The sequence below is a fragment of the Parus major genome, chromosome 3 (assembly GCF_001522545.3).
Source record: "Parus major isolate Abel chromosome 3, Parus_major1.1, whole genome shotgun sequence".
Lineage (NCBI taxonomy): Eukaryota > Metazoa > Chordata > Aves > Passeriformes > Paridae > Parus > Parus major.
Genome location: NC_031770.1, coordinates 39,830,506 through 39,855,660, shown reverse-complemented (window position 1 = coordinate 39,855,660; position 25,155 = coordinate 39,830,506). Strand labels below are relative to the sequence as shown.

General features: G+C 36.5%; 1 protein-coding gene across 20 annotated transcripts in view; it reads right to left on the bottom strand.

Moving 5' to 3' along the window:
• Window positions 1-25,155, bottom strand: part of AFDN (afadin, adherens junction formation factor) — a 117,856-nt gene that overhangs the window by 81,032 nt on the left and 11,669 nt on the right. For 15 of the 20 annotated variants that reach the window (XR_001520438.3, XM_015621805.3, XM_015621790.3 and 12 more), the window contains exons 2-3: window positions 2,560-2,755; window positions 924-1,039 (exon numbers count right to left, since the gene is read on the bottom strand). Coding sequence is in view for 19 of the 20 variants with exons in the window: in XM_015621805.3 (XP_015477291.1) it covers window positions 924-1,039; window positions 2,560-2,755 (312 nt within the window). In the remaining variant the exon portion in view is untranslated. The remainder of the gene's footprint in view (window positions 1-923; window positions 1,040-2,559; window positions 2,756-25,155) is intronic. The other 5 variants (XM_015621791.3, XM_015621806.2, XM_015621798.3 and 2 more) reach the window with 1 other exon arrangement.

Here is a 25,155-nt window from a genome sequence, read left to right as displayed (position 1 = left end):
GAACACAGAGAAGGAAGATTGCAAATCACTTAATTAAATTAATAGGAATAGCAGGGTTGGTATGTGTAGTGCAAGATATCATTAACTTCCTCTTCTGACCTGTAACATGGACGTATCCTGTAGTCAAAAGCCCAGTGCAAGCTCACGTACCTATACCCAAAGCACTTCTAAAATTAACAAGCTCTAATTCCAAAAGCAAAGGAAATTTAGCGCTCAGCACAAGATTAAAAATTTGCCTTAAGATAGCCCACACTGAAAAGCATGTTTTCCATAGCTACAGGACACTAAGCTACATATAATATACGTAATTACACGACTTCAGGAGCCAAAGACTAATCTAATTTAATGTTTAAATTGCTAATATTAAAGCAAAGTTTTGTACAGCTGATGTTGGCAGCTCATTCATTTTGCATTTGTAAGAGAAAAAATAATCAATGACCAAAAAAGCAAAACCAAAACAAAACAAAAAACCCTGTACAAAAGGAAAGAGTCTTCCATCATTTTTTTCTAGAAACAGAGTGTTACCTAAGGAGGTAATAATTTTTAGCTCTTTAACTCCCCCTGGCATTCCCTTTTAAAAGTTTTGCAAGAGGCAAGATTAGCTCCTGGTATTTGGCACCGTACACTATTTGAGGAAATTTTCAAGTCATCATAATAGAACAAAGCTTTAAGTTGTCTAGGCATTACATGCTCCAGGTACTAGACAGCTACATGGATGACAGCATCATCAGCCACAGAAAGATAACAAAAACACAGTGTTGCAAAGATGCACTTTAAGTATTTAAAAATACTTGTTCCAGATCCTGAAGGTCACGAGCAGCAGTTGCTTCCAGGAATTAAAAAAGTAAAAGTTATGTTTTCTTACATAAGCAAACCCCAGAGATTTCATGCTGTTACCACTAGCATGCTCTGTAAAGACTCACCTTTGGAGGAAGTGTATCATTTTCATTCTTGAGGACAAACCTTCCTTCCCGATCATCTTTGTTCCAGTTTAACTGTACAACAAGAGGCTTCTCGTCCACATCTAATCTTCTTTCTTCTTCAAAAAAATGAAAAGCAGTAACAGTTACTTGGTATCTCAAGAGCAAAGATATTTCTAAGTAAGTTAAACTTTAAAAAAAACCAAAAGGTTAACTTAACAGAACACATCAATTGATGTTTTCCTGTTAATTATAGGGACAGAAAGAAAGCTGGGGAATGCAGAATTAATTACATGTCCCCTTTCTAGCAACAAGCCCAAGTGCATTCCATCTATACAGATGTTAAAAGCTAAAGGTCCCCATAAGGCAGTCTTGCCTTACTCCTTTGTCAAACTCCTTTGTTAGAACTAAGTCTCAGAACACATTACCAGTCTGGAGGAGAAATTAGATCTAGAGTCGAAATGTTTAAAACTTTTTAACATCTTGGGATTTCCAAATACTCATTTGTCATATTTTAAATTTACTTTAAAGTTGACAGCCTGGTTGCAGCCCAAGAAATACTATTCTAAAAAGACTGCACAAAAGTAAACAAGATTACAAAATTTAAACAAAAGAAAAACAAAATAAAACAAATCAAAAACCCCCCACAACATTATGCAGATCTGAGACAATACATCTATTTTAAGTAGATGGAAAAACAACTGACAGAATGGTTAAAAAACTTAAGCAAGTCTTGCCATTTGATTTTCCTTTTGAAAAGGAGACAATACATATGCCCAGGAAAACAATGTTTCTGTGGTTATTTTTATTTAGCAAGAAACACTCCTATCGACCTTCCATGACTCAATGATCTTTTAAAAATCATGAACTTGCTCCACAAAGAAAATTATTCCATTTTGACTATATATAAAGTCCTAACAGATTTTTCAAGAAATCTAAAGAAGAAAAAATTAAATTATTTTCAGTCTTTCAAACGCAGAATTTAAGGTTGTTCAAGCACTTGTGCAAATTTCTGAAATACAATAAAAAACACAATCAAAAGGTAGTTTCTCCTATATCTGTCTTTACCACGATCACGTTCTAATCTGAAACAGACAAATATTAGCAGTACCAAAGGCTATTTAGATATCCATGTTCTTCACACGTAACATTAGAGGATCAGTTTAAGAAACACAGAGGCTTCAACCAAAATTAAGCTGAACTTCCCCAAATTTAGCAGTAAAGCAACGTGAGTTATAAGGCTACCATCAAAGGCCCACAGCTTCAAAGAACAGATGTACTCTTAACTGCTTTAATTTAACAATCTTAGTTTCCCATTATGAATTTAGTCTTTACCTACTAATCCTAAAAACAGCAACTCTCTCACAAATGTCAACAAACTACTGGATGTCAATTACAGCATTTAATAGATCATAATCAAATCCTACATGAACTGCAGGCCTGATATGCATAATAAAGTTTTGAATACCACTTCTAAAAAAACAAGTGGTACTTAAAAAACAACATATTTAGTAATAAAAAACCCAAGTCTCATGTGGTTCAGAAATTAGGGGCAAACCTAGTTGAGAGGTACTACTTGGCTGGGAGTAGATATGATGGTGGTGCAGATGCAGGAAGGACTTAATGAATAAATACAAACCTCCACTGACATGCACTTCATAAAGTGAGTATTTAGGGGATGACAACATTCGCATGTCTGGTCGAAACTTCTCTGCAAGAGTTTCTATCACATCTTGAGTTGTGGCGGTACTAGAGACACGGATGCATTTTGTTGCAAAATTTCCAGCTGCTTTGTCTTGAAAGTAGAATCTCATTACTCCATGAAACTCAAGATCCTGTAAAGAAATAAAAATACAAATCTGAGTGCTGGCTAACAGCTAGAAGGTTCAGAGTTCTTTTATTATTTTTTACAAATTTATTATGAAAATGTCATACCTTCAAATATTACATTGGTTTTCAAAATTTTCATAACATTAGAATTAAAAACCAGGATACTATGAACTTGAAAAGAAAAAAAAAAGCTATCCTGTAAAAAGAAATTAAGGACTATCTATTACTGAAAATTACTGAACTTCAATCTTTAAGTATCCAATTTACAACCATTGTCAGGAGAATTAATAAAACCTCTTTTCTTAAACCTAGAGATACATCTTGAAGACTAACTAAGAACAGACCCCTACAGCCCAAGTCTGTAAAAGTGTATGCTCAAGGAACAGCAGCGTGTCTTGAAGAGAACAGCTTGCTGTCACAGAAGTCACAGGATCATCTTTTCTCTCCTCTATTCATCCCTTCATGCACTCCTCTCTCATGCTGGCATCTGTTTGTGCCAGAAACATTCTTTTAAGGAAGTTAAACCATTTGACTTGGTTGTATTTTTTATTTTAAGAAAGTTTAGTCTTTGGTACAGCTCCTTAAACACTCTGTGAAAGAAAAAAAGCTCCAGCACCAACACAAGGTGAAGAAAGGGACTGCAGCTGTCAAACAGGTGGCTGCACTACAATTGCAATGGCAATTTGTTCAAACTATTGTAAATTCACATCCTCAAGTGTTTTCCTTAGCCACTGGAGCCTGTGCTCTACTGCAGCACAGCAAACTTCAGAAGACTACTGTCTACTCCACTACTGGTCTGAACAACAACTCCAAATTCAAATTTTAGTCTTCCAGTGGTCTCCACCTGGCCAACTTTTGCCCCTTACATAAATCCCAACAATCATAGGACCCTGCACTCAAGAGAAAGCAAGGATATTCAAGTCTCCAGCTAACTTTGCCAAGTTTACTCTACAGTTTAATAATCATTCCTCCTGTCTTCATTATCCTGAGGCTTTGAAATAGGCAAATCCTTATGTGTTGGGCACAGTGATAAATTTTATGCTAAGCACAGCCCTTTCCAGTTCTACATCTGATCACACGACACACATCACAATGCTTCTTTGAACAGCAAAGAATCGAGATATCTACTGAAGTGATTCTATCATACAGAAGACCTTTGCGAAAAGAAAGGAAAAAATAAGAATATTTTAAAAGGAATTAAAAAGTCAAGTAACCTGCACTTAGACAAACAGCATCTATTCACCTAGACACTTGCAGAAGTAAGCACTGTTCTTCCCACAATACTCCCAAGCCTACACCAATACAGCAGTCCAATGAAATGCACCATGGACCTCAACAATGGCCAATTGTGTTTTCTTCTCTTGTTGTTATCCTAACAATTTACAGAATTAATCTTTCTGAGGCTGCACTGCTGTTCCCACAACTATCTATTGTACTTCCAAACCAGTGTTCCTTCCTGCAAGGAGTTACAGTTTCCACATTCCTCCAGCTAACTCCCACTTCTGCATACACTCTGAACTTGACTGCAATTATACAACTGGGTATAATCCTTCAGCTTTGAACATTTTTATAACAGCTACTACTCACCTCTGAAAAGCACCCTATTTCATTTCTTGTCTTTAATTATATATACCAAATGATTAACTAATTATCCATATGAGGACTTACCCCTCTCATGCAGAAGGCTACCAAATGACTTCTGGAAATCTTACCTACCATAACGAATTGGAGCTTCCTTTTATGTGTTCTTGCTAACTCTCTCCAAAGAGAGTTAGCAAGAGTGAGTGCCAAAAATTCTGAAGCACAACTTCTTTTCTATGTCCTGTTGACCTTTCCACAGTCTACTACTACAGACACCACCATGAATTCTGTAGGCTAATGCAGCTTCTTCTCATAGAGATAACATCAATAGTGAACGTCCTTTCTAATACTGGCCTCACACTGCATTTGCATCCAACGACCTGAAGGTGTCCACCTAACAGAGCCATTACAAACCACTTCGTAAAATCACTTCATCTCTCACTTCTTACACTTATTGGATGAACATTCTCTGGTTCTATTAACTTGCTTTCTTGCATTTTTCTCTCTTAACAAACGCTGGTTTGAAAGCATTCCTCAGTTTTCTTTTATCTCATGCTTTTCATATTCTACTTGTCAGATTTTATATCCTCACAGTTTTCCAGATTTGGATACTACTTGAGCTTTCTAGTAACTATCTTTGCCTGATGTTCAGTCATGCCAGCTTCCTTTCACACTTCCCTTGATAGCTGGCATGCTTTTAGTCTGTACCTCCGGCACAGCATCTTTGACTCTCAGCAGCCGTAGGTACTTGGCTACTTACTTGCCCCTTTTAGCTTTACCAAGCTTTCCTGGGGGCAGGTATGTTGCATTTCCAACTGGGTTGGAAAGTTCTGTACTTTTTGCAAGAAAAATGAATCTAAGCATGTCATGATCTCGAGTGACGTTCCATGCATGCTTTTGTGTGGATTTGGTTTAAATGGTTGCCTCTTCTGCTAATATTCCTTAACCATGATGCTTCACAAAACAGCTACAGTATTTTTATAATCAACTTAAAGTTCCCAGCCACTTGTTTGATTGCTGCAAAACACAACACATGAGCCTTCTGCAGAAGTATCATGAAGCACAATCATGTCCCATTTAGAACATTTATTTCCCTTTATACGAAGCTTTCCCCACCACTATCTCAAGGTACTGCTGAAGCATAAATTTTAAAAGAGAAAAATGAGCACATTGCTAATATTTTCCATGCATTATGTACCATGTGAGGAACTACACAGTGATACGATTCCAGTAGCTTTTTCCAATTTATTTTGTTGCTGTTGTTTTTTGGTTGGTTTTTTTTGTTTTTGTTTTTTTTATTAGGAAGAGGGGATTATTTTGCTGGGGACACATTCCACTGCCAACTAGCCACGCTTTTAATCTGCAGATTTTTTAACAACACAGGAAAGACTGAACAGCAAGGGAATGGAACACAGATCCATTCAGAGAAGATGTAAAAAAACAATCCAAGAAGCATTCTAAGCTACCATGTTTGTTGTTGCTGTTAATATTAGTATTATCAATAATAACAATGCAAGTTACAACTTATTTCTGCTTCCAGGCACCAACAAAGCAGAGGAGACAAAGTACATTCTGAATTCTCAAGATACAGTATCTGTATAAACAAGTTTTGTTTTCATTTTCCAAAAGAAGTAACATGTTTTCTAAAGTTGCCATTTGACAATCTGGCTCTAAAAAAAAATGAAAGTACTGATCACTGTCTGTCCATTTCCCCTCTACAACCTCCTTTACAGCAGCTTCTCAAGCTGTGTCTCCACAAACCATGTCCTAGTCCCCTCTCCCCTACTTTTTCCCAAAGCTTTTTGTTAAAAAAAAAAAAGACTGCACAAGAGCATCACAATCTTCTATCACTTCCCCATATAAAACTCCTTTTAATGTTTCATTTCCATTATGTTCCAAGACTGTACCTTGGGGCATTGCTAGACTATTACATATTTAAATAAAACTATTTGATAACATGGAAGTATTTGGCTTCACATTTCAAAAAATCAGAAATTAGGAGACTACCAAAACAAAGCGAAAAATACTTTTTTTTTTATATCATATGTGTTTGAGTGTGTATATAGCTCCAGTTCAAGCCATATTTAACCTTCCCGCCACATATTTAGCAGATAAATCCCAACCACACAGAGACGGATGCCACCACTCACACTCAGACAAGATAGGCGCTGCACTTAAATTTCTACTCTCCACTCTAACTCTGCATTAAAGTGTTTACTTCTCAGAGTTTTGTGCTTCACCCTCAAACTCATTCACTTCAGAATTTCTTTGTCAAGACTGCTAGGCACATTCGCTGCAGTTTATAATATGAACTCACAATAAAAGAGGCTGAAGAACAAAAAAACGCTTGTCCTAAACCAGGTAGATACAGAAGTATCTATTATTCCCTGATATATTCTTGTAAGTGAAGGAATCTCTCCAAAACACTTACAAATCTCTTGAAACCATCTTCCTCTAAAGATGAGAACTGTCATTTATCAGTTAACTAAAAATAAAATGTTTTCTGGATTTCAGGAGCGACTAATCACTTAAATGTATGAACACTCCTAAATTCCTCTCAGGAGTTTATATGCATCATAAGCAACTCTAGCTCTATCATTGGATCATGTTTGATATTTTATATATCTGCTGTTCAAGATCTTGGCTCATGTAGGAATGCAAGGATGCAGACCAGACTTCAGCCACACAAGTACAGTCAATTTTCACAAAATCTTAATTCTGATCATCTAGACTGCAAAACTATTTTAAAGAGCATATAGTGAAAATCAGATTTTTATACCTTTAATAAAGGGCTCTTTCCTCAAATACATACAAAGCATTATTTTTCCTTTTTATCACTTTCAAATTAAGTTATGGTAGTTTTCAAAAGCATATCCTACTCAAAAGGTTTCAACCTACAAAGCAATTGCCAGTTAACCATGGTTTCTTTGTTTTACAAACAAAAGTAAGCTGCACCACCTCTTCATTAGGCACAAAGCAAGGAGTTTATAGAAGCATTTCAAATACCTACTTATGACTTTTTGCATAAAGGTAATGACAGGCAGTAACTGTTTCAAAATCAATGGGTTAAATGTTCTGAAAGTATGTCTTCAGAAAACAAAACAAAAAAAAAAATCACACAAAAGCATCAGAATGAAACACCTGAAACAACACTTTCACAAAGTGAAACAACTTCAAAATTCTACAAAATCTTGTGAAAAGCTTTGATTAAACGTTCTTAGAAAATATCTGCATTCTCAGTGCTATCAATCTCCTCTGACATTCTCCTTGAGTACCTCAGACAATCAGATGCAATTAAAAAGAGCACTACGAAAGCAAGAAGCAAATAAACTTTAATACATAACAAAGTCAGTCACACAGAACACACAAGTCAAACTTAAAATTGAAGATGTGAGGTACAAGTTATCACATCAATTATCATCAATGTTTTCCATGAGGCTTCACCAAAGTGACTCCTCTTTCTCAAAACAGTTTTAATCTAGTTCTCAGTTACTTACTGTCAAGAGTGGATTTCTGCTTTAAAGTAGTAATCAGTAATAAACAAGATCACTCATTTGAAGTTATGCTACAGAGAAATGCAAGTCACTAAAAGATGGAGGGAAGAGCATCTCAAGCTCATGTCTCCAATTATGAAGAGTGGTTATTAACACATATGAAAAGTGATAAAAATTATGAAAAGCAAAGGTGTTTAATACTTTGCAATCTAAAACAAAGAAAATCCCCATGAAAAAAAATGTCTCCAAACTCTCTCTCTGCCAATCATCTCACTCTTCTTATACAAGAATATAATAGTCAAGAAGGAATATGCAAGACAACTAGAAAGAGAGAAAAAGACCACCCTGTACATGAAGCTTGAAAAAAGCCTGCAATGTGACATAACGGGATTTGCAGCAGGGAAACCTGGACTTCCTGAAGAATCTGAGAAGCTTCTGCAAACAAAGCACTACTATCCAAGAGCCATAATCTACAGCCATGGTCACGTATGAGAAAGGAAACCCCTCCTTTAAAGTGTCAGAGATAATGAGAGAGTATTTATCACAACATAGGGCACAGCAATGAATGAGATCAAAACTATTCCCACCAACCAGCAAGGAATACCCATAGGATTTAAACTCCTATCCCACCTGTATCCATCACAAAGCACCACATACTTCAGTATTTAAGAATATTACACTACCCATTCTACAAACTATTCTGTCTCTGGAGCAGCAGAGAATATGCAAGTTTCCCTTCAAAAATCCTCATCTGCACCCCCAAGAGGCTTTGATCTCTTTCAGCTGCATTGATAACACTGTTTGCCTTGCAAGCACATTCTGCATGACTGCATCTAGAAAATACCAAAATCCAGCACTAAGAACATCACATCTTTCTTCATGCCCCATTCAAATTCTGCAGGCAAAAACCTACAGAGAACTAAGCTGCAATTACTATTCAGGTACATGTGCTTGTTGCTCAGGAGTTTTGCTAATAGAATATAAATAACAATAAAAGCAATCCACAGTACAGAAATTAGAATTAAATCACATACAAGTTGCTTTCAAATGAATTTGGGTCACAATATTGATATAACATGTCAGCAGAGCAATAGTATTATCACTTCAGAATATTCTGAAACATTCATATAATGCCTTTGTATCTGACTTGTCAGTCTACAAAGCAAAATGGAATTGCTTCCTTCTCCAAAAGCCACATGTATGCAACAAATCTATGGAATTCTAATAAGTACAAGAATATTATATATTAAAAAAAAAATCCTGCAATATTTTAAAACCCACTTAAATCAGTAAGGGAATAAGCACTGTGAAATTACATGGGGTTGAGGTTTCTAGCACTCATTCCCAGTTCTACCACTCAATTCCCATAATGACTGCTTAACTTGAAACTTGAGGACAAACAATACTATTAAAAAGGAATTCCAAATACTCCTGGTAACTGTTATAAACTCTTTTCCATGTAGTATAGAAACATAGCGTTCTTGTTAAGCAACAGTTTTTGAGTTTACTTCAAAAGGTGCAACTTCATGACAAAAGACTACCTTTAATCTAACAGAAGAAAGGAAGAACAATACAGATGAAAAAACAGCTGCTACAAAAAAAAAATAATTCATCAGCTTTACTTCCTCTTCCAAACCTTTGACACCTGGATCAACAAAGACTTTCAACTACAGAATGACTCATTCTGCCACAACAGTTTAGACACTAATGTTCACAGCAGCAGGACCAACAGCTGACCTTTCTGTCAGAGAGAATTACCAATAACCCACAACATGAAGATCATAACTAAGTGAAACCTCCTCTTTATTTTCCTGAGGAAAATTGCATCTTAGGAACCACCCCCACTACAGTACAAAATAAAACCTCAAGACCAAAAGACAAGAGGTACTACAAACATTCTCACAATATAAATGTAATGCAATCAAGTCAATGCAAAACCCACTGCAGTATATGACAAATGGTACATAAAATCTTAAACTAATGCCAAAATTCAAGTCTATAACTATCACACCCACTAAAAAAGGATTAACTTTCATAAATGCAGCTTGAATGCCCATGTGAACCTTGAATTATCATAGATGTAAATATTTTACTATATAGGCATTGTCCCTGCTTCCTGCTGCCTATCTGTCCCCAACAGCAAGACTAATTAACACAGAAAACTCTTGGGATGAAACAAACACAACTGTAATCTTCAGTACTTTCCTGCTAACTTACACCTCAGAGATCAAAAATATCAAGTTTCAAAAGAGACCCATCTACACCAGGTAGATGAGACAAGGTATTTCCTACTGACTTCAAAACAAAACAAGTTGTTCTCAGAGTAGTCTTTTACCAGAGCTACCACATTCTGTGTGTAGCCATCAACCACACTTCATTCTGAATACACCAAAGTCTTCATAACCTTTTACAAAAAATATTATTACAAAAGCAACACAAAGCATCTTCACATAAGATTTATGAGTCAAAAAGGAGCTACCATTAAAAATGAAAAAAAAAAAAAATTGCCAAGGGTACTCCTCAAAAGCATGCTACACATTACCTTCCAACTCTTAATTTTCAAACCTACAGTATGGGATCAGCAAAATCAGCACAGCACTTTCAACACAGCTGCTGCCTGCCCCCTGCAGGGTGTGCTTTGATAAGCTTCGGTGGACAGCATTCACACCATCAACCGGAGAACATGCAGATCTATTCTTTGTATAAATTAAACCTGCAGTTAACTAAAGAAATCAAACAAAAAATGTTTTCCACAATAAGCACTACTGACAGTTTGGTAACTATTTAATCATTCATTAGACTGACTAAATTCAAAATAAAAATAAAGCTACAGAAGATCAAATCATATTCCCAAGTTAAAAACATACCACCTTTTATAAACTATATTGATGCCAGTATCATAAAGAGACTCTCCCAACACCCTTAGACTGAGGACCATGCAGCAATTGTCAACACATATTCTGAAAAAAAGTATACCCAACAAAAGCTTGTTAAGGAAGTTGCTGTTGTTGTTGTTGTTATTATTATGTAAATTGTTTGAAGGCAGTGATATGACAATAATGCAATGGAAAAGTGATTGATATACATCTGGTATATCAAAATACCCTGAAGGTCTCCAGCAACAGGAGAGAGGTACAGGCAGAGTTCAATCATACCTGGAACCAGCTAAAAAGTGAGCCAAAACCAAATAAAGCCTCCTTTGAATTAATCTTGACATACATAAAAGAGGAAAAATAACAAATAGCAATGGGCATCAATAAAATATTGCTTATTTTTCTACTATTTATCTACAACCTGTCACTGCTGTGCAACTAAGACATTGCTAAGGAGCAACATCAGAAAACTTAGAGGAGAAGAATTAAAAGTACAGATAATCCCCTATAATATTTTTCAGATGCATCTTACAAACCCATTGAAATAAATCAGAGCTCTCCATACTATTTACTGTGTTAAAGACTTCCTTTTGAACAGTCCCATTTAGAGGAAAAGAAATAGGTTACTACATCCACCTCAAACCAAAATACAACAGGAAAATTGAAGGGGGAGAATTAAAGTTCAGGCACTGTGAGTCTGACTTTTCACTGTCACAGCTACTTGCAGAGCTGCAATCCCTGTATTTAAAACATCTTCGGGCCTCAGATGCCCACAAAAAAGACTGCCCTTACTCACTTTAACATTAAAAGTGCAGACACAGAGTCAGCGACAGAAACTCTAGTGCTGCACAAAGCACTTCCTCATACTGACACACTCATTCCCACCTCCTCTCTTATGCCGGGCACCAGCATCCTGCAGCTGTACAGCAACATGAATCAGGTTAACTCAGAAGATATTTCCCTTCCCCTCATTCAGTGTGGAGGAAATTGTCAGTGCTAGCAGTTGGGGAAACTGCTGGCACCTTGTATTAACTTGAAGGAACCATGAAACAGCAACCTCTGCCGAGCTGGACACTTCATTCCCAGTTCTGCACCAGCGTCAGCACATACCTGACTCCAGCAGGATGAGCCAGCAGGCCCTTATTGTTTTTTGTCTCAGGCTATGGTGACTCCGCTGTGAAGTCTCGACACAGGTCAGATAAGCACCAGACCAAAGAAGGCTGCAGAAATACAGCAGCCTAGCAGAGATTGGCAGTCCTGATCAGCTAAGTGGAAGCTGTAGTTTGTTACAAGAATGGCAAATCTCTCAGATATTTTAAAGACTTAGTCCACAAACACATGGCATTTAGATAAATTAATTTTCTACAGTCACAAACTAAAATTTAGAATACTGTAATCTTAAGGTCATTTCTACAACTGGCATTATAAATTGCTAGATTCCAGAGTTACATGATAAATTCTCTACAACTTAAAAAGATTATAGTTTTTCCTCTATAATAAAACTCTGATAGAGGAATGTCTTAGAAACAGTCTTAAATCCATAAAATACAAGTAATTTGCAAATTCTTCAGCTTTTAGTAGTTTCACAGATAAGATACTTATTTTTGAGTGCAAACTCAGTATTTCTAACAGAAATGTCAATCTACTCACAGCAGAAAGCTGCATTACTGAAAAAAACATTTCCATCAGCAACAAAACTCATGGAGCCTGGTTTCTTGTGGCTGTCTTCCCAAAGCTGATCATGGTTTTATTATGGATGGCACAAATAAAATTATTCTTAACATTTCCCTCCCACATGGATTCTCTAGTGTCCAGGAGTACATACACTACTTAGTACAAACTAAATCAAGTATCTTGGCTCTTTCTGACCACTTACACTGGCAACTTCACATTCCACAGTAGGCTGAAGATTCAATCCAAGAACCAACAGACCAATGAGAACCCAAATTTGACAAGCTGGTACCCACTGATGAGCTGTCACCAGCAAATTACATAGAGCAACTCAGAAACGACACCCACTTCAACCACCTGACATTCACTGCCAAAACATTCATATTTATTTGCTTTCAATATAACCTCTATATTGGAAATAAAAGAAATAAACTCTCACTTCATGACAAAAAAAAAAGGTGACACCAACAATCCTTTAAATTAACAGCTGTGTGGATTAAATTCTTGTAATTAGCACAGTATTTTTACTATTTTAGTATCAGGCTTTAGTACGATGAGAGTATCAAAGGAAACCATAAAAACAGAGTCATTTTTACATAATGCAACAAGGCTCATGCCATGTATTTATGCTGACACAGCCAGTAAAGTTTGAGCCAACTTCTGCTCTGTAATGATGAACTCTCTATTGTGGTACCCGGTTTCTCAGTCCCGTGGGATGAGCTGGATTCCGGACCATACAGGGTTAAGACACCCAGCTACACTGACTGAAGGAGAAAAACGCCAGTGCTATCTGATACTCTGCATCCAGGAGCTTTGGCAACAAGGCTAATTAGTCAGGAGTTTGAAGTAGGAATGCTAACAAGTCTAATAGAAAGCAAGCACCTGATTCTCCTAAAGCAGACAACTGCAGCCCGGAATCTACATTTTTTTTAAAAAAGGCAAAAAAAAAAAAACCCCAAATCAAACAAAGAAAAAAGAAAAAAAACCCAAATCTCAACATTATGATTTAAATACAACTTTTGACTAGATACCAAAAACGTTATTTCCCAAATAAGTTAGGTTAATCCAGCAGGTTTGAAATAATAATATAAGGTAAAAATGTACCACTAAATGCAATTTTATTGTAACAAATTCTATCGAAATGGGGCAAAGGACCTCTTTTTGAACTACTACTGTTTTCCTTAGCTACCTGAAATATTTACTTTCCCTTTTCCCTGCTAAGGGCAAACTAGCCGTACTTCAGGTTATGGAATAACAAACATCTACAAAAATACTTCTGAAAAAACCCCAAACTGAAAATCTGCAGTGATGAATGAAATTTAGTGAGATGATCTGTGTCACAGCCAAAGCCACACAACCATGCTGCTTTTATATGCAGCTTTGTCTAGAGTAAACATGCACAAGCTAAGACATACTTCTGGTTACTTCTACCAGATATTCAGAAAACATGATATTCATTCACTACAGATACAACCAAACGTAGTCAAACTAAAACACGAAATTGCCACACAGTTTTTGCCATTAAAAAGCATTAAATTGAACATTTAAAAAGAAAAATAAAAATATGGGGTTGACATTGCAACTTCCAAACAGGAACATGTCCCAAAAAGAGTTCTGTTTTTGTTGTTTGTTTTGGTTTTTTGGGTTTTTTTTGGTTTTTTTAGTTCAGTCATTCAAAAACTCCTCCAGTAAGTGTCATTTTGAATTAATTCTTTATTTTTATATTTAAAGGAATCAAGACATTTCTAGAATTTACAAAGCAGTTTATTAATGCTGTTAGTTATCCTGATGTTGGTTATCTTAATGTTGGACTATCAAGGCCACAGATAGCTTGTGAAAAATCTATACAGTAATTCTAATAGTTCAGTAAAATTCATCTGTTGATTGCCTTCTCTCTACAAATCCTACTTAATCCTGTTTTATAATCTTTGGCAATAATTTCATCAAGCTCTGTGCTTGGGGAATGACATTCAGCCTCAGTTAGTTTTATTTAAAAACAACTGCTGACAGCTAAAAAAGGGCTTTCTCTACAGTAACATCATATACAGTGTCTTCATACTGACAGTGGTTTTGCACTCCCTGCTTTGTGATGTTTTCTTTTGACTGTTTTCATACTACAAAATCCTCAATTCTATCAAAAAAGCTAGCTCAAAGCAGTCCCAAGCATATCAAAAGGTTTCTTCCTAAGGCACCTGCACAACTAAAACACTACTTTGCTTCTGATTTTACTCCCTCACTGCTCTGTTTACTTTTAGATTTGAAAGAGAAGATACCATGTAGCTATCAACATAACAATGCACTTTAATGTTTTGTACTTGAGCTGGCGCCCTTGTTACTGAAGAAGCATTTTACATTCCAATTACCTACCAACTTCCTTTTCTCCAGTGGGGTTCCACACTTGCTCACAATCTACAGAAGTGTCTATTTTTCCAGATGGAATCAAGTTTATTGGCTGAAAGGTTCTGCTCTCCAAACAGGCTTATCTAACAAGAAAATCTCTAACTTAATACTTTCTTCTTATATGCATCTTCCACATTATTGTTATTATAGAACACAAAATGTACTAGTCACATAGACCTAGAAATAAATTCCCAAAAGAAGTCTCTAACTGTTGATTACTGGATGGCTAACTCAAAAGAAAAATTACTCTCTAAGTCCTGTTTGTGGCAGGAAGGGAAAATATGACATTAAGCTAATCCAATGGCAACTAACAGTTACACTGGAAGAGGCTTTCCCTATCCGTATCACCCCAGCTGTGTGTCATTTTAATAGTTTCAACACAAGCATTTAGATGAACTCTAATGAGCCAGTTCAGAGAGAAAAGCCCAACAAGAACTAATCTTAGTCTCCCAGTTTTCCTAAGAACTTCACCATGGAGTCACATAAATCCCAATGCCAGCATAAAAGAGGGATTAAAAAAACCCAAACAAACCTGTTCAACTGAAGAAGGGGAGAAGGGAGCATTCTTGCAGATAGAAAGCCATTTTACCAGCTTAAGCTATAAATATGAAATCTCATTCACATACTTTTTCCCTTGGGTAGCTATTGACACCCAAAATAAAAACCAACAGCAGTAGTTTACAGAGGTAAGGAATGCTTCTGCAGATCCAGAAATCCAACCAGTCAGCTGTATGATAACAGGCCATCTTCCACAGTGGAAATAAACTGGTTATCTGTGGGAATGTGGGAATTTCATCATCCCTGTCTAAACAACGAAATCAATTTCATTTGCCTAAGGATGAACAAACAAAACATTGTGAAAGTAATACAGTATTTGAAACTCAGTATAATAGACCTAAAAAAGGCTATTAAAATAAAATCAGACTATAATTCAATTAATAAATCATTTAACTGAGAACTTAAGTCGTGTTTCTGATTTAGTACTAGAGGACATAGCAACCCATGCATTTCTACACACAAATAAACAGTTTTCTACTGCTTCAACTAAAAGTGACTAAAGGTATCAAATACCAAGGTGATGTTATTTTCTATTATAGTGTTTTCTCCAAAACATCAGGAGCCACCGAGTGCAGAGTACATTAGAGCTCCAATCACCAGCTTCTAACTCTAACCTGCAAATTTTTTTAAAATATCCTGAGCATAAAAAGGCAAGGTTCAGCTCAAGCAGGAATGACACAAATGGTACAGGAATTACTCAGCAGTGCCAAGAGATATTCCGCAAAACCCTGCTGCATCAGATGTTGTCTCAGTTGTCCACACACAAACACTGACTGAGTTTTACAGCCCCAGAGTCTCCAAAGTCCTGCAGAGACCACAAGTAGCACCATTCCATGAAAAACAAGCTAGAGGATGAGAGTAAACAAAGAGACAATGAGACTTGAAAAAGCAGTCAATTAACAAAGTCAGTCCACAGACAAGGTGGGCTACACAGGTTTAAAAAGCTCAATTTGACCTGCTGAAGGTAACATTTCATTGTGCCACCAGTCATTAAAACACAGAAGTACTCAAAAGTTTAACTATGGGAGTAAAAAGCTTCTTTCTTTTAGTAACTGCAGTGTTTCAGTCATGGCTACTATATTTTCTCTTTCTCCTACTACTTCACAGTCTCTTATTCCATGTTCAGGACAACAATGCAAATGCGGGCGACTGTGAGTAATCGCCAACACTATTCCCGATAGAGGAAACAGCAGTTGACCAGTTGATTACATAGGAAGCTCCTCATTTCCTTTGCAGTTCTCTTCATAATAGCAGAAATAGTCTAGAGAAAAGTATCATGTGGGGGTAGCATAAAGACCAATTCCAGTGACTTTTTGTCAGAAGGAATTCAGTCAGAAACCAGCATTAGTTTTTCAAACAATAGTTGAGATATACACACCCCAGTTTAAAAAAAAAAAAAAAAAAAAAAAGTTATTATTTTGGGCCTAATAAAAAAAAAAAAAAAAAAAAAAAAAGTTTGTATTACTATTTTATAATTGTTGATTTTAACCTCTCAAATATTTTGGAGTTGAGTCTCCCATTAGAGTAAGTGTTCTGTGCAAGACTACTCATGTCTTACAACAAATTACAATTCTCAAACAGTAGCAAGGCAGCTCTTTTCCCAGTCATAAACACTAATATATCATTGCTTCTTTAAAATTATATAAGACATCTTATATCATAATTTTGTTGCAATATAAGGTAATGCAGAAATGTGGCTTGACTTTTAGACATGATATGGGATTGAAAGGCAAGTATGGGATTGATTCGGTTGATTAAGTGCTCAAAATCTGAAGTAGTCAAGAACCACTTGCTCACCTCTCATTTCAGCATCAGAACAAATCTAGTGCGGTAGGTCAGCAACCAAACTAATACTGCCCCCTCATTTTGTAGTGCCTTGCTCTTTGTTTCACAAAGGGTTGCCACTGCCTGCTTACAGAAGAGTGAGGAAGTTTCAGAGGGCAGGTCAGTCAGATCATCAGTTACAAGACTGGGTGTGTGGAGTTGGGAGGAGATAAGAACAACAAAAAGACAACTGAAAAGCTGAATACTTAATCATCACATAGGCATCCTTCACATTAGTACTTTCTTCCTCACCCTTCATATCCACCCTAGTCTGGAATAATGAACTTAAAAATAAACAATAAACAATTTGTACGTTGCTTAGTCTAGGCAGCAGCTTCATTCTTAAACTGAGAGAGCAGATGATTACAGATCTTACAAAATACTACTCTCAACAGCTCTCTTCCAGAGTTTGTTCACCCAGCAGTAAGACTTCATGTTGTTATAACCTAGGCAGTCTCCCCCCACTCACATGAAGCATGACTGTCTTCAACTGAGCAGATTCCACTTGTGAAAAGAAACGATCAGAAAGATATTTTTCTTGAGAAACTCACATTCTGATCTCTGAACATGTGGGGCAAACCAGTCCTATCCAATGACTTCCCAGGGTGCAAGCAACAAACCTTTTTAACCGTGTTTTTTTGGAAGGAAATCCTTCCAAAATAGGGATTAACAGCTAAAGTAGTAGGTTAGCTACTTAAGAATGGCTAGCAAGTTTGCATCAATATAGATTCAAACATAACATGCAGAAAAGGTTCCTAAAACTTAAAAAGTTATGTTAACTTTTTAACTTTTAACTTAAAAAGTAAGTTAAAGCTTCTTTAAACTTAATATCAACATATACAATTTAATGCTGAGTTTCTGAAGTTTTTCTTACTTAGTTTATTTCAGCTTAAAATTCCTATTATATTAATACTGACCTAAGAACGTTTGTAGAATTAACAGATTAAAGCTTTGAAATTAAAGTTTCAAAATAGCAACTTAAATTTTAAAAGTAAAAATAGTTCATTGAAATAACAAAGTAGCTACAAATACCCATAGCCAGATGAGATTGTAGTCTACTTCCAATGTTTCTTCCATCAAAAACGGTACACTATCAGCATAACTTACTTTTCAGCATCACACAGAGACCCATATCACAATAGGAGAATTCAAAACAAAGAACATGAAGCTGAGTATGAGTAATTGACCTAGTCAACACACCATACTGTAAAAATACAGTTTTATACACAATTATCAGGAGAGAAAGCAAATCTTTATTCCAAATAAACACAAATCAACAAAAACAATCCAGCACAGCTCATACACTGCAACTATCTATTCCAGAAACTAATACTGACATGTGATCTGGTGAAGGAAGAAACACAGAAAAAATGTGAGCAAATGGCGCAACTTAAAAACACTTCCTGTCCTGCAGCACTAGGACCTCACCCTGTCTCCCCTGGGCAATCTAACACACAAGATACATTGACAGAACATAGTTCGAGTCAGTAAAAAGATACATAAAGTGATCCTGAAACAATTGAGGGACTTTCAGTCCTGAAGGTTGTGTAGGATGGGTAGAAGAAAGCTGCACTCAACTTCAAGAAGAACCTAAGCATTTCAATATCAAAAGCTTTCAAGTCTATGGTTAAATGTTTTGCCAAAGGAAATTCTTCAAGCTGGGGGTTTAGGTAGGGGTTTTTTTGCTTTGCTTTTTGCTTGAGGTTTTGAGCAGCTTTGCAGCTCAACAGAATTCAACAAGGGAAAAAGGAAAGTCCCGACACTGAAAGGTAAAATATCTTGCAACAACACAGACTTAAGAAATGACTGGCTGGGAAGAAGCTCTGCTAAAGAAAACCTGAGGATCTTGGTGGACAGCAAGCTGAAAATGATTCAGATGCATGCACTGGCAGCAAAGTCATCATGCTTAGTTGCATTAACAGGAAGAATACAAGCTTTAGGTGAAGTAAAACAATTGTATTGCTCTACCCATCACTCTGGTTTTGGGCTGTCAGTACAGAAAGAACAGAAATCAGCTGAAGTTCAGCAGAGAGCTACAGAATGATCAGGAGGTTGAAGAACCTTCTTAGGAGGTGAGGCAGAAGGAACTGGGTTTCTTGCTCCTGTAGAAGAGCTGGCTTTGGGGAGACCTACAAAGCAGCTCAGAGAATCTGCAAAGAGGCCAAAAAGACAATGCAGCAGTGACCAACAAGGTATGGTGGGAGGACAAGAAACACTGGACATAAGCTGAAACAAAAGCAGCCTTTAAACTGACTATACAGAAAACCTTTTTCACTATTAGGACAGTCAACCCAGTGAAGGAGGGTGTCCAGAGTTACTGCAGTACTTAGGGGGTTTTCAACACCTCCCAAGAAAAGCCCTCAAGGGCACCAGGACGGACCTTGCTTCAAGCAGTAGGTTGGACTAGAAATCTCCTGAGGTCTATTCCAAATCAAAGTATGCTAGGATCATATTTAAACACCTGTGGATGTTCATTTTCCAAAGCTAATTTTCCAAGACTGTTCAGCCACAGAAACACTAATTGTTACAGCAGCCAGGCAGGCAGATATGCTTAATTTAGACAAGATGACCTCCAACCAACAGGAGAGCTCCCAACACTGAGATGTCCCAATGTGTGTCTTAAAAAGTGCCGTGACAAATGAAGGGATGAAAAAAGCTAAATAAAGTTGTTTTAGTGGCAGCATAACATTTGTGTATTTCTCTTCAGGTACAAGCCCAACTGGTAGACATTAGAGACAGTAAAGCCTATGTAAGTAGTTCTACTACACATAAGAAGAGTCATTAATAATGCAACGCAATCCATCACAATTGGAAATAAACTGCACTGGGTATATACACCATGGAACCATCTAAGATTACAGGATGATTCACAGAGAAAGGAACTTCAGGAGTTTCCAATCCAACCTCCTGGTGAAAGGAAGGTCATCTCTGAGGTCTTATCAGGCTCTTTTGCAGCTTTATCCAGCCTGCTCTTAGAAATCTCCCTGGACAGAAACTGCACAACCTCCCTGTGCAACCCGTTCCACTACTTGACTATTCACTGGCATCTGAGAAGTTTTCTTTTGCAGAGCACTTTTGTAGTTAGTGAATTGCATAATGATTTCACTTTTCATACAGATAAAATGAACTCTACGCCTGAAATAATAATTCTTTTAACATAGAAATTCATACTCCAAGAAAGATTATATAACCAAAAAACAATGAAAGAACAGAAAATTCAAGAGAAACACAGACATTTAAGGCAAAAACTCAGAAGTGGCCTTGAAAAAAAAGAAAAAGATTCAGTATTCCCTACCCTCCCTACATCCTCAAACCACTGAGATTTCCATAGGTTCTACATGTTACTTTTGAAAGCAGTTCAGTCCTGAAGCTCCAGACAAGCACCTGAGTGGAACACGGGAAGTGATTCACTACCATCAATAAGTATTTGTTGCTATCCTATAGTTGCTATAGGGTATGTGGGGCACAGGAAGGCAGGAGTGGTGAAAGTAATAATAATAATCAAAAGCTAACCACAGCAAACAGCTTGATTTTGAGAACACCACAAAGCAACAGAACATCAGAAGAAAACAGGAAAGGAAAGGAAAGTGGGGTTGACCAAGATAAAAGAGAGATCAAGACAGGAATTATCAGAGGGCTGGAACACCTCTCCTATGACAACAGCTGAGACGTTGGGGCTGCTCAGCCTGGAGAACTGAAGACTTTAGGGAAGCATCTTTATAGCAGCCTTACAGCACCTAAAGGGGGCTACGAGAAATGTCAAGAGGGACTTTTTACAAGGGCATGTATTGGACAGGACTAAGCAGAATGATTTTAAATTGAAAAAGAGTAGATTTATGTTAATTATTAAGAAATTCTTTACTGTGAGGTTGTCCAGCAAGGTGGTAGATGCCCCATCCCTTGAAGAGTTAAAGGCCAGCAAATACATCTTTTCCCCAAAGCCAAATTTTTCAGGCTTTCTTCTGAATCACAAAGAAGAGAAAACATTATTCTCTGTATAAGGATAACGGTGTCCATTTCGGTCCATTCTCTTTGGACCGATCCATACTAATAAACTTAGATGGATTCATTTGCACATGGTCAGAAATGGTAGTTACAGTATCCATTCATTTTTAAGCTGTGATCAAAAACTACTGAATTTAGACATGCCATTACTCCCTGTCCCACATGCTACCCCCTGCTTCATCATCGCTAAGATTTACAAAAATAAGCACTGAAAATTTTCATGCTTGTTTCAAGAAGAAAGTCATCCCAAGGAGCAGATTTTGACAATGATCAAACCCAGATCAGACCCATATTTATCAAAGTAATGCAATACTTTTTTTTGCTTACGTAAAGTTTGTTCACTATTTAAATTCCAATCCTCTGGAATATACTCCAGCTTTATGAAAAAAATGCTTGAAATGCTTTCCATTTTGAAAATACAATCTAATTCTTTCAATTTATTGAAGTAAATTTTATAATGCAATTTTATACTTGCAACTGAAGTTTTCTGTAATATGCTTTACACATACAGAAAATATACATTTTTAATTTTTAGAGAATATTATTATTATATACTTTTTTTTTAAAAAAAATATTTTTTAAAATAGAATAAGTGAGAAGTATTCCCCAAGTTAGGGAAGTAACTTTGTTCAGTGGAGTAAACTCATAAAAATGCTCATTTCACCTTCAAATAGCACATTTGGTCACCAAAGAGCTATGTGTAAGAAGTGCTACCAGCTCTATTTTACAGATTTCTTCTCAAAGACAACAAATTATCATGCAGCACTGGTTAACAAAACAGGTCTTTACACCTCTGTTAATTAGGAGTTGCCAGGAAAAAAAGTGTACTGTGCATGAACTCTCATTTTCACCAGGTCCTGCACTTCCACCCCGTAGTTAGTTTTGCCAGTGACATGGTTTGTAAAGTTCAGTTCACTTCACTTAAATTCCCACCTTTCATTTGTCATCTCTACATTGCAAGAAACTATCAGAAAATTAAATGGTTGCTTACTTTCAGGCATTTTCTTGCTCTAAAACACAATTCTATCAAATACCCTTAATTTTATTCTTATCAAGGGACTGTCATTTGAGTGGCACACAGAGCAAGGACAAGTTAAAATACAAACGTTAACACAGATGATTAACTGTGAGCAGGACTATTTCGAGTTTAAACAGGCTCAGATTACAAAAGTATTCAGTAACTTCATTTGGCTCAGTCAGATATTAAAACATAGTTAATGAAGGCATAAATGATACTACTGTACAAGATTTCAAGTATACTCTGACTCACAGTGAAACAATTTAGGCTTTAACTAACTGCTGATATTAGCCAAACAGTCTCTGTAGCAAATCAGAATTAACATAGCTGAAAAGTTACCCCAAAGAGGTCTATCCTCTCATTATTGAGAGAGGATGACACAAGAAAATGAGAAGATGACCCAAAACAAAAATTCTGTCAGGAAGCAAAGATAGCAGTACGCGGAAGTGAAAAGTAATTTAAAAATCTAAGGAGTCTCTGGCTTCTTTACCTTTTAAATAACAACCAATAATATCTCCCAGTATAGTATGTATGCTGAGTACAGGATGTATGTTTTTCTACTACTGACGACAGAAAACTTTTCCAGACTTATTCCTACAAAGATATTTTATTTGTATAGAAATGAAAGCAAATGAAACAAAAAACCCAAACAAAAATACATGCACATTTTATAAACTCTTAAAACACCATATCATTTGTTCTGTGCATTTTTTATTACTCTCCACAGTGAGACACAAACTTTCCTTATGATTAGGTACTTAGAGTAATTAATTCGAAAAAGATTTCATTTTGTTAAATTATTATTGCAAAGCATTTGGGGATTTTGATTTTCTTTGTATTCAGTATTCACTTCAAAAATCCTAATAAAACATCTATGTTTGCCTTAATTAACAGCTTATGAGATGTTAGAACACCAGATAATTACACAGGTGGATACAGGAAACTATTGGGGAAAAAGCTAGGGCTATTCAGCTTGGATTCTTCAGCCTGGAAGAGAAGGTTGTGTGGAAATCTCACGTAGCCTTCCAATGCCTAAAGGGGACCTACAGGGAAGCTGGAAAAGGAGTCTGTTAGGAACTTCAGTGATGGGACAAGGAATAATGGGTACAAACTGAAACAGGGGAAAGATTCAATATCAGGAAGTTCTTTATTGAGAGGGTGGTGAGACACTGAAACAGGTTTCCAAAGGAGGTTGTGGATGCCCTGACCCTGGCAGCATTCAAGGAAGATGGGATAAGCTCTTGAGCAACATGGTCTAGTTGGAGGTGTCCCTGCCCATGGCAGATGGGGTTGTAACCAGGCAATCCTTAAGGTCCATTCCAATTCCTTAGCAGCTTGATTCATCAAATTTAGAACTTAAGTTACCTGTTTACTGAAATGAGGCAGTCTCATGTACATTTGATACAGAAGTGTTTCTGAAACAAATAAACAAAATCCCAAATATGAAAATTATTCCAGTTTTCTATGAAGATAGTAACCTTCTGTATGCAGCTCCCCAACAGAGAAAAGGAGAATACTTTGCTAATCCATACAACTCACTTAAGATTTAAACCAGAGATGGTGTGATAGTGCTGGTAGATGACACTATAAGTGTGATTAACTCCCTTCCCCCTATGTTTTAAAAGGTGAAATCTCAAATTAGGATAACCTAGAGAACTGCATACACTTATAAAAAAAATTTGGCTTCTCTTTCTGGCTCTGTAGTAACTAAATTTACAACAGTTTTCAACACATTACTTCATTTATCTGCCTCACTTTCCCCATCCCACTGTCCTGGAAACATTATAACAAAGAAAGAATGTTAAAAGTCTTTTATACAAACCAAGGTAGTTTAAGGAGATGATACAGCTACTCACAAGTATAAGCTAAGCATTATCTAAATACGTATCATCTTAGAATCACAGAATGGACTGAGTTGCAAGAGACCTTAAAGATCATCTAGCCCCAGCCCTCAATTTTGCTAATAGCAACAACTTGGAGAAGCACTCTATGGAAAAAAAAATAAAAATAAATATCAATTCAAGTAATATAACTCAGTTCCAAACATACTTGAATGACCATTGCCCACACTTCAAGAACTATACTCAAAATTGCTCATTCCATGAACAAAATGTATCATAAATATTCTACCTACAGAACTGTTTTAGATAGATAGTCAACATAAGGAAAAGTCATATGGAAAACAGGAAAGCTCAGTAATTAAAGAAAAAGTCTCCTTGCATATAGCAAGTAAGCAGCTTTTCCCAAAAACAAATGCAGTAAGCTTTAGCAAAACCTAAACTTGCTTAAGTTATTTTTTTTTCCTTCATTTTACCTAGATTTCATGTATGCAAGTATAGAAAGAAATTTTTGAAATAAACTAAGCACCAATTTTAAAATGTTGTCAATGCTTAATGATGTTTAAGTCAGATGGACATTATGGGTGGCGAATAAGGCAGAGAAAGAGCTAGCCAAAGCTCCTGAAAGCCACAGTAAAAAGCAGCATACAAATTTAACTGCTACCATGTACTTGTGATTGCTGTGAAAGTCAGTATCATCAACACCACAGAGCTGGAAGAGAATCAAAGATGGCCAGTTCTGCGTGGCAGAAGACAGAACCCCACTACAGCAATCAGACAGCAGTGATGGCAGGAAGAGGGTCAACGCTGCCACTTCCTTTCTGTGCTTCAAAAGTGTTGAGAGGTGGGTGAAGAAGTGGCTGAAGAACACAGTGCGTGTGTACCTGTGAAAGTGTTCATCCTCTTTTACAGTTGCTGAGGTGGAAATAGCTTCAGATTACTCACACATCCATCAGTCATGACAAAGAACACTGCTATTCAACATTTCACTTCATAAATTAAGGATATAAAGGTATCTATCAGAAATATGTTGGTATTTCACCCTGCTTGCAGGCTTCTACTACTACCAATAACATCATGATATTGCCATAGAAGAATACAGCTGACATTAGGAAAAAAGCATGTCTATCAAGGATCAGTGAA